This window comes from Lactuca virosa, chromosome 1 (assembly GCF_052849685.1).
Source record: "Lactuca virosa cultivar CGN04683 chromosome 1, Lactuca_virosa_CGN04683_v6, whole genome shotgun sequence".
Classification (NCBI taxonomy): domain Eukaryota; kingdom Viridiplantae; phylum Streptophyta; class Magnoliopsida; order Asterales; family Asteraceae; genus Lactuca; species Lactuca virosa.
In genome coordinates this window covers 94408480-94419329 of record NC_136426.1, presented here as the reverse complement: position 1 = coordinate 94419329, position 10850 = coordinate 94408480, and the positions used below count along the sequence as shown (strand labels likewise).

The following is a 10850-nucleotide window of genomic DNA, read 5'->3' as shown; positions in this document are numbered from 1 at the left end:
CATCATATCATCTCCAAACAAGCCCTAAAACTTCCATGAAAATGGATCTAGAAAGGGGAAAGCCAAGGATAACGATTCATTACCTCCAAAACGACCTCCTGCTGAAGAGTAATCTGAATCTCCACAAATCTCCCTGATCCAAGCTTCTTGATCTTCAAGATCTCTTCACAATACAATGCTCCAATTTGCTTCCAATGGCTCTCACTCACGATTCTAGGGTTTCTGGGTCTCAAAGGGGGCTAAGGGAGCTGAGGGGAGGACATTAAGTCCTTTAAATAGGGTGCAACCCCGAAGATTAGGGTTTTTCCTCGACCAGCACTGACTCGTCGAGTCCAGCCGCCGACTCGCCGGGTCAGGCCACTTAACCCCGTGCCACGCACCCGCTTCGACTCGGCGAGTCAAGAGACCTACTCGCCAAGTCCCTTCCTTTATTTTCACTTAGCACCCTTCAACTTCTTGCTTCCGAACTTGGGATGTTACATGTGGGCCAAGTTTCCTCCTTCGACTATGATAGCCGAGGATTGTTGACTCTTCACCGTAGGGTGTGGGTCCCTTATCATGGGGGTGTGTGTCAGGTATTGATGGCAGAGGCGCACAAGTCTAGGTTCTCTATCCATCCCGGGGCGACGAAGATGTACAGGGATCTTCGTCTCGATTATTGGTGGCCCTGTATGAAGTGGGACATAGCTTGGGTTGTGGAAAGGTTCCTGACATGTAGGAAGGTCAAGGCTGAGCACCAGAGACCTCACGGCAAGGTCCAGCCGTTGGATATCCCGCCGTGGAAGTGGGAGGATATTACAATGGACTTCATTACGACGCTTCCCAGGACCGTGCGAGGAGTAGATTCGATTTGGGTCATCGTTGATCGATTGACCAAGAGCGCCCATTTTATTCCGATTCAGGAGAGTATTTCGGCCGAAAAGTTGGCCGACATCTATATTAGGGAGGTAGTGGCACGGCACGGGGTGCCAGTTTCAGTGATCTCAGATAGGGATGTGCGGTTCACTTCCAGGTTTTGGAAGAAGTTTCACGACGAGCTGGGTACTCGCCTGCATTTTAGTACCGCCTTTCACCCGCAGACGGATGGCCAGAGCGAGCGGACCATCCAGACTCTGGAGGATATGCTACGGGCATGTGTTTTGGACTTCGGAGGTAGTTGGGATACTTACCTTCCTTTGGCGGAGTTCTCTTATAATAACAGTTATCATGAGAGCATCGACCGTCCTCCTTTCGAGATGTTGTATGGGAGGAAGTGCAGGACCCCGATATGTTGGGGAGAGGTCGGACAGAGAGAGTCCTGGGGAGTACCGAAGTAGTACTCAAGACTACGGAGAGGATCCAGCAGGTTCGGAGCAGGCTTCAGACCGCTCAGAGTCGACAGAAAAGTTATGCCGACAAGCATCGATCGGACCTGGAGTTCCAGGTCGGGGATATGGTGCTCCTGAAGGTGTCGCCTTGGAAGGCCGTCATTCGATTCAGGAAGTGGGGCAAGCTGGGCCCCAGATATATTGGATCCTTCAGGGTTGTAGCCCGGGTGGGAAAGGTGGCATATACGCTGGATCTGCCAGTCGAACTCGGTCAGATTCATAGCACATTTCATGTCTCCCAGTTGCAGAAATTCCTGGTAGACGATTCGGCGGTGGTGCCTTTGGAGGATATTCAGGTTGATGACAGCCTGAACTACATCGAGCGACCAGTGGCAATCCTTGACAGAAGTCAAGGGATCTGAGGAACAAGAGAGTGGAGCTGGTAAAGGTGCAGTGGCAGCACCGAAAGGGCTCGGAATGGACATGGGAGCCGGAGGACGAGATGAGGGAACATTACCCCGAGCTTTTTCAGGATCGAGCAGCAGACTTCGAGGACGAAGTCTAAGATAAGTGGGGGAGATTTGTAACACCCGATTCCTGGTATGTCTTTAATTCAAGAATTTTATGTATTTTTCTCCGGGACTCGATGAGTTGGTGGCCCAACTCGTCGAGTAGGGACGGGATCCGCGGGAAGTTTAAGTGACCTACTCGACGAGTCGGAGACTGACTCGGCGAGTAGGTGCTGTTTGGGTGAAACCCTAAATTTGAGGGTTTACACCCTATTTAAACATCTTATTGTAGCCTCCACTGCCCCTTATGCTCCCAGAACACCTCTTATCGAAACCTTAGCCGCTTTGAGTGATCTAAGGCCATTTTTGGTGCTTTTGGATGGTTTGTGAAGCTTGAAAGGAAGGAAGAAGCTTGGGAATTCGAGTTGGGGCTTGTAGATCCAGAGATCTTATTCCATCTTCAGCTCAACCAAGGTAAATGCCCCCAGTTTTGGTCTTCCTTTTGGTTGTTCATCTTTAGGGCCTAGATTTTGGGTGCATTTAGGGCTTTCTAAGCCATTTTCGGATTTATGAAGTGATTCATGGGGTTCTACTTTCAGATCTGAGTCATTGGAGGGGTCTCATGGCATAAAGGTGCCAACTCTATGGCCATGAGAGCCCCATGCACATTGTAGAGCACCTTTTATGGACATTTGAGCCAAAAACCCCATGCATGTGCACCAAGTTTGGAACTTTACGTATAAAATGGATATTAGGGGGCCAGATCTATGGTTTTGACGTGTTAAGACTCATTTAAATCGACTGTATAGTAAGTGTCAAGAAGGGACTCGATGAGTTATTCTTGGAACTCGGCGAGTCGGTGTGCAATGACCACTAAATCCCTTCTGTGGTCGGACCAGTGGTTCGGGAAGGAAGTCCCGTAAATGTTTATACTCGGAAAGGGACCTGGGAATCATGGGACTCGACGAGTGTATGAACAGACTCGACGAGTCCAAGGCAATCTCCCAACCTTTGAAGATGGACTCGACGAGTTGTTCTATAACTCGGCGAGTCATAGACTGGACACGTTCTTATGAGGGAGATGAACTCGCCGAGTTGAAGGAAGAACTCGGTGATTCGGATGAATATGGTCCCGATGGTTTGAATGAAGGAAAAGCTCGACGAGTTCTCGCTAGACTCGACGAGTGTTGTCGGGGTTGGATCGGGTTAGTGGGGCATGGACTCGACGAGTTGGTAGACCAACTCGGCGAGTCAGGTCAACTGGGTGTTGGCTTTGACCAATGTTGACTTTTCCTGGTTTTGGTATTGACCCTGGTTGGGTTGAATGTTCGGTTGATGACTTGAAGGTTGTCGTGTAGGGATTGAGGAGTCGAGGAGAGCCGACCTTCACGCCAAGGACAGTTCAGACACTACACGACATCGAGGCGAGTTACCTTCCAGTAGAAGTGGGTCTAAGGCACCAAGGCCGGCCCACAAGTAATTGTTAGTTGGGATGATAATCTTTGTGGTAATTGTCTGGTCTGTTATTGTTGGATATGCGGGTATGCTAGATTGCTAGATATGTGAGTATGCTAGTTTGCTAGTGTTATGTTGTGCGAGATAGTATCAGTAGTAGGGGACTAGTCCCCGATCCGGTCGCTAGGACCAATGGGTAGGTCGGACACCCCAGGTATGTCTGACAGCATGATTATGATATGATATTATGTGTTAGTAGTAGGGGTGAAATAGTCCCCGTGATCGGTTGAGATAAACCGGAGGGTAGGTCGGCACCCCAGAATGGCTTGACATGGGTAGGTCATCACCCCATAATAGCTTGACATGGGTAGGCCAGCACCCCAGAACAGCTTGACATGGGTAGGTCATCACCCCAGAATGGCGTAACATGGGTAGGTCAGCACCCCATAATGGCTTGGCATGGGTAGGACGGGCGCCCCAGAATTTTCCGGTAGTTTGTATGTTATGTGTTTGTATAGTATGTAGTATGGTGGGGGAACTCACTAAGCTTTGTGCTTACAGTTTCAGTTTTGGTTTCAGGTACCTCTTCGTCCAAGGGGAAGGAGCCGGCGGTGTAGTAGCGCATCGCACACACACACACATGGTTTCCGCATAGAGTTTTCTGGGAATGTACTCTGATTTATTTTACTTTTGACGATATGATTTTCAGACACTTTGTTATGTTCCTTTTTACAATGACATGGCATGGGAAATGTTTTGGTAAACTGAGTTGTGAAATAGTTAATTAAAAATGAAAATTTTCGGGCTTGAATTTTGGGATGTTATACATCTTGCAGATGGAATCTTTGTTTCGATGAGAAAGTCAAAGAGTTTGGCTTCCTGCGAAGCGAGGATAAGTCATGTGTATATGTCAAATCCAGTGGGAGTATAGTTAGCTTCCTCATATTGTATGTATATGACATACTACTCATAGGAAACGACATCCCGACCCTGCAGGAGGTTAAGTCCTGGCTCGGGTTAAGCACTTACAGCACGCTAGGAGCTGTTTGGGTGAAGAGGGTATCGTCAGAAGATAACCCAACAGATCCCCTCACAAAGGGACTGAGTAGGGTTAAGCACTTGCAGCACGCTAGGAGCATTGGGCTGAAGGACGATATTAGTTTAGATTAGATAGTTTCGAAACGTGTAATAGATAAATTGTAATTAACATTTGATGATTAAATAAAGGAGTATTATTTATAAGTAAAGTTACTGTCTTGTGTTAATTATTTACCTATTGTTTCACTTTGCATGTTTTGACTTCCTGAATAATAAGATTATTCGAACAGCCCACAGTCGTTCATATGTTGGAAGTAGATATGAATGAAGACTGTCATGAATTGGTTGTAGACTGTCTAAAGTGTATTAGACATAGAAAAAGTTTGTTGCAACGTTCATGAGTGCTTATGAAATAAGGTTTGAGCATTGGATTAACCCCACGCTTACTTGTATCACTTCATGGAATTTATCACGAGTGATCGTAAGACGATAATATCATATGGTCTTTAAACCTAGATATATGGTTTATTGTTTGCAAGTTGGTTGTGCATTGATAATGCGTAAACGCATCAGTAACTTGATGTTATAAAACGCATTGTTGTGCATTGATGAGTGAATAGTAAATGCATATAAGTTGAAGTTTATCTGTTCCTTTTATCCTAAGAGGGTAAAAGCGATATCTGGGCCCCTCGATGATTTGGTTTGACCTATGTGTCGGACCTGGTCAGGACTAAGTTGATGTGTTCAATTAAGTTCTATGTCAGACAAATCAGAGATTGAGAAACAAACTGCTGGACAATAAGTATGACTATGTTCCATGTAATTGTCCGCATGATATCTTGAGAACGGAGGACTGTACGATCCCTTATCTAAAGGACGAGTCAGAATTTGACAACAGCTTTTGAGAGCTACGATTGTTAATCGGATTTTGAAGTCGTACTTGCATTTATAGTTATTAGACTTATCCAAGTGGGAGACTGTTGAATTAGTGTCTAAGTCCATAACTATATTTGGTGTGTACTTGACCCGGTTGTAGCATGGTCCTTTTGGGTTGCCTTCACTAAAGCAACTTGACTGGATGATTAATGGAGAAAGAGGTTATTATGGTTTATTAATATATTATAAGAATAATATATTAAGAGAGAAATCATATTAGTTAATTAATATTGATCAAGAATTAATTAAGAAATTAATTCTGTGATCAAAAGAGATTAATTGAACTTAGGGGACTGGAATTGCAATTATACGATAACTGGATTTTGGGCAGTGGATCTTGTGGGTTAAGGGGGTGGACGAAATTAGGGTGGAAGCCCACCTTGAAATCGTCCAAGCCTCATTCCAGAATGTTCCATTGGACTGCTTAAGGCCTAAGTTATCCAATTAGGGTTTTAACCGAAACCCTAGCAGCTCAGCTATATAAGGACCCCTAGGGCATCCAAAATCGGCCACCAGAAGAACCCTAGAGTCCTTAGAGCCGATTTTGTGCCTCCATATCCTCTCTCCAAGATTATCCTTATTGCATTGGTGTTTGTGATCTATTAGAGGTATTACATTTGTGATACTATGCTCTCAAAGCTTGAAGATTCTTACAACAATCAAAAGGTAATCATCTAAATCTGTTTTATATGTTATTTCGATTTTGATATGCTAGATCTAGGGTTTATAAGCTTTGGATAACTTGCATGTACAATTGAGAAACCTAGATCCAAAGCTTTAGGGTTTTGCATGTGCACATAAGATTGTTGTTTTGCTCAAAACCCATCAATTTTTACCCTTGATTTTTGGGTCGTTACATTACATACAACTGAAGAATAGAATATTGATTGAACGCTACAAAGAAAACCATAGTTTCACCACAATATTGCGAATGTGGATACTAGGACGAAATATTGATGTAAACAATTTGTGGATGCTAGGATGAAATAGACTTTAACTTTAGGGTTTATAGGCACATTTGATAGCTTAATTGAGCCAGATTTAACACCAATGTACTTCCGGAAAAGATTCAGAATTTGCGATTTCATGATCAATAAACAAAAGAAAGCATTAGTGCAAAACAAATTTAGATTATTGAAAAAAAAGTTTTATAATCCAACTATCAAATATATTCAAATGCAAATCTAGATTCAATCATCAAATTCTTCAAAATTTGGTTGAAACCATTCACATTACAAGTTATGTGTTGTTAACTTCATTTTTATATTCATCACTAAAATCGAACATCCAAAGCATATTTATAAGTTAACCTAATCAATAATTTCATTTCTAAAAAGCTCATAAATCCATAACTCACTAATTCATGGTTCATAAGCTTCAAAGCCACTTATGAGTGGATTTCAAGCAACATCAGAGGATGTTGATGACATATTAGTGTACAAATAATGAATTTAAACCTAGAGCTCAATCTAACAAAATAAACTCCCTATGACACTGAATTAGAATAGAATCCAAACCCTAGGTTACAAAGTACTGAAGAAGATAACAAGAGATTTAGGGTTAAATGAGTTAAACAAGTGTTACATCTAGTATTTCCATAATTTATCCATGTCAACCCTAATTTCCTAAACCTTGACGTTTTTTTTAAGTATTTAATTTATTAAATTCATTCGATTCACTTTTATGATTATCATTTTTGCTATTTGTATTATTTATTTATTTGAGTGTTAATAAATTTATTCGATCACAATCTAACTAGTGTTTCCCCAATTTATTCTATTTAACTCACAAATTAAATAGTTACATCATTTCAAAATTGATATATTTTATTGGATGGTAGATATGAGAGAGTCTACTTGACAATAACATGTGTGTATAGACAATACCTTACTTTGGGAAAAAACAAATTAGATATTACAAGATGATTTTCAAATTGGCACACATTTTATGGGCTTGGATACATATCTACAATGATGATGGTTGAAAACAACAAACATACTATAAATATAATGATGTTTCTTCTATTGCAATTAACATCAAATTTGTCCGTCGCAACATCCTCATAGAGCGTGTATTTTCAGTAATTAAGTTGATAAAGAATGATCTGCGCAATACGACAAATGATCGATTTATGTCTATTGTCATAAATCGAGAAATGTGTGCTATATAGTATTAGCAATGGCATATTTACATATTTTTTTATGAAAAATAGGAGCGAACAAACGTAAAAAATTTGAATATATATATATATATATATATATATATATATATATATATATATATATATATATATATATATATATATTGCTTTTGATATTTTGTTTTAAAACATGCCTTAAAGAGTTAGAGGTATTATTGAGGAACCGATAACCAAACTTTTTCTATGTATTTATTTTATCGCTTTAGTTAAGCACTTAAGCTATATAAGTTTGAATTCTAAATTTATGACTCTCGTTGACTAAATAGTTGGTTGTAGAAGATTACTTGTGATTATGTTTTCCTTTTGACTTATTTATGAACATATAAACAGTAAAAGTCTAAAATCGATTTCCATATTTATGCATTCTCAAAGTACATTAACAAGCTGTTTCTATAGAAATAGAACAAAAAGTTCATTCTTTAGGATAGGATTTCACATGTAATGAGCGGTTCATGTTCACATGTTAGCCTCTTCATGAAATAAAGTAATTCGGATAAAAGATTTTTTTTCTAAAATTCGATAAAACAAAAAAATAAATAATATAAATCATAAAAAATATTCAATATATCAAAATGATCCTAAACGAATTGGATCCGAATAACCTATGGCTCCGTTTCCCTAAACCTATCATCTTCTTGCCTTTCAATCTCATCAAAACGATTCCAATTCACAGCACCGGAAGTTCCTAAATTCCATAAATCCGACGACTCAACACCTCCGACACCAAACTCCGGCAACTCAAAGTTTCCAACATCACTCCATATCGCATTAGTCTCGAATCCCATGCTCCAAATGTCCTCTTGTTTCACAGTAATATCGTCAATCCCAACAGAAACCGGTTCCAATACATTCTTCCCTTTTCCGAGATCCACCGGAAATAAGTATTCCGGTGCAGCCTCCGATTCCATTTCCGACACGTTTTTCCCTTTCCAGACATGACCTTCTGGTGCTGTAATAGGATTTGATTCAAGGGGTTGATGTTTAACAAACTTCCTAATGGTTCTTGGAGAAGCGATATGAAGCTGATGTTCTTTCTTTTCTTGTATAGAAGACAAAAATTGCGGGTTTTTGATCAGTTTAGCCATAAACGAAACCATTTGCTTTTGTTTATGTTCAGCTGCTTTGAGTTTTTCGTTGATTGATTCCATATATTGATACGTCTCACGCTGTTCGTGTTGTAAATTGATGATTTCTTTCATCATTTCTGCTTTTTCTTTGCGTAATTGTTCTATCTCAGCTTCTTCGTTACTGCTTGTTGACTGATTCGATTTACGCCTTTGAATGTTCTTCAAAAGATACCTCTTCCCTCGTAAGAATCTTTCATTGGCAAATTCCCACCTGTCTGTATCAATCTTGCGGAATCCCTGGATCGAATCATGTGAACCCGTAAAAAAAGAATGTGCAAGAAATCATATAACAACAAGAACACAATTACAGAAGAACATACATTCAATTGGTAGGAAATCCAGTACAATGATGTTAAAAAATCAAGAATTACAGACGATTTGGGGTTGAGTCTATGTCTAATTGAAGTATTACATCGAAAATATACAAGATGCAGCAACAATGGCGGATTACAAAGAAGAAGAACATACAGATGGAATAATTGGAAGAAAAACAGAAACATACAAGGAAGCATTTACATACAAAAAAATACAGATTAACAGAGTGACCCCATGATTAAAGGAGGGTCAAGTGTGTGAAGCTAATATTTACCCACATATGTGTTAAGTTGTCGAACAAAGCTCGAGAAATTGTTGTGTTTGAAGTTTCTGGGCAAGATTATTCTGGCGAACTCCACCGGATCCCAGACGACGAAGCTCTGTCCATTTCCACTCCATGAGATAATCGGGTCGAGTCTCGGGTCACTCACCAAATCGAAAGTTTTTGACAGAAATGGCGGTATTAGTGTTCCTTGTAAAACCTCCAGCGGTTGGGGAATCGTATCCGTATCCCCTTCTCCGGTTGTCGCCACCATCGCATCTGCTAAATCCAGAACAAAACAGAGATGATTTATCACATTTCGATCAAAATATGAAAAACAGAGTGATTTTAACAAAATACCCACCAAAGGTAACTGACAGAGGAAGCCGCTGCTGGCACGGGATCGGCGAAGGAGACCAGATGTGGAGAATCGGGTCGGATCCTGCCGGAGAAGATGAAGAAAAGTGTGGATTCATTGAAGACTGAAATTGTAAATGGTCGGTGGGCGGATGAGGAAATGGGGTATAAATAGGTAACGTTTAGCAGAGACATAAAAAATCTGGTGGAAAGGCGGTGGAGTCCACTACAGTTACTGGGCGGCGCGTCTATTTTTGAACCGCCGATCTTCATGGTTCTGTGGCAGATATTTTTTGATGAAGGTGGTGGGTGGAGGGTGGTGGCTGTGCAGCCAATCAGATTTCAGTGTTGTACGTTGAGGAAGGATCCGGTGTGGTGCGTGTGCATCCGACTTGGCAAAAAAGCCTTCCGTATTAAGTAATATTGGTCTATTGGTCCAAACATAAATCACATATCGAAATAGACAAAATTACACTATTAGTTATGTGATTTGTCAAAACTTGTAACAGTATTAGACAACTAGTAAAACGTGTGGTTTTTGTAGTTTGTAAAGATTGTCCGTCTATTTTTATAATTTAATTTTATTTTATAATTAAATTAAAATTAGTAAATTACTATTTTATGTTTGATTTTTTATTAATATTTATTTTAACTTTTAGATAATTTGCATGCTTATCCCTAAACAAGTTTTAAATTCGGACAGTACTTACAGTATTATTATGTTACGATTTTAGTCCCAACATTTATAAAAAACTATTATACCATTTTTATTTTCTTTTAATGGAAAACTTCATAAAAATCTTTATATTTTGTTTTCATAATCGATTTAGTCCTTATATATTATTTCATTCAATTAAGTCCCAAAAACCGACAATTGTATTAATTTTGACAATTTTACACGGTCAACAGGTAATTCCATTTTCAAAATTTACACTTTTCGCAAATATTTTAAATTTGATTACAAATTTGATAAAAAATTTACACTTTTGGCCTAGATTTCAAAATTTACGTTTTGGGCCAAAAGTGTAAATTTTTTTTACCAAATTTGTAATAAAACTTAAAATCTAGGACAAAAGTGAAAATTTTGAAAGTGGGATGACTTGTTGAAATCTAGACTAAAAGTATAAATTTTGGACCAAATTTGTAATAAAATTTCAAATCTTGGCCAAAATTGTAAATTTTGAAAGTAGGATAACCTGTTGACCGGATAAAATGGTCAAAATGAATAAAATTGTCAGTTTAGGGGGACTTAATTGAATGAAATAATATATAAAAACTAAATCGATTATGAGGACAAAATATAATATTTTTATGGAGTTTTCCTTTCTTTTTGACTTTTCTTTT

The 10850-nt window shown here is 39.4% G+C and overlaps 1 protein-coding gene across 1 annotated transcript; it reads right to left on the bottom strand.

Annotated features, from left to right (window-relative positions):
- Window positions 1-8005: 8005 nt before the first annotated feature.
- LOC145151412 (heat stress transcription factor A-6a-like) lies at window positions 8006-9952 on the bottom strand. The gene is made up of 3 exons (XM_079075340.1): window positions 9514-9952; window positions 9166-9431; window positions 8006-8809 (listed from the first exon to the last, which is right to left on the bottom strand). The coding sequence occupies exons 1-3, from the start codon at window positions 9623-9625 to the stop codon at window positions 8048-8050; spliced, it is 1140 nt and encodes a 379-aa protein (XP_078931466.1). The 5' UTR covers window positions 9626-9952; the 3' UTR covers window positions 8006-8047.
- Between the last annotated feature and the right edge of the window lie 898 nt (window positions 9953-10850).

What these genes read in the sequence shown, in the direction of transcription:
- LOC145151412 (XM_079075340.1), bottom strand. Translation starts at nt 9,625, where the DNA reads ATGAATCCACACTTTTCTTCATCTTCTCCGGCAGGATCCGACCCGATT. An exon ending in TCCTCTGTCAGTTACCTTTG is followed by an intron (nt 9,432 to 9,513) that starts GTGGGTATTTTG and finishes TTCTGGATTTAG; the next exon opens with CAGATGCGATGGTGGCGACA. An exon ending in TTCGACAACTTAACACATAT is followed by an intron (nt 8,810 to 9,165) that starts GTGGGTAAATAT and finishes GATTCGATCCAG; the next exon opens with GGATTCCGCAAGATTGATAC.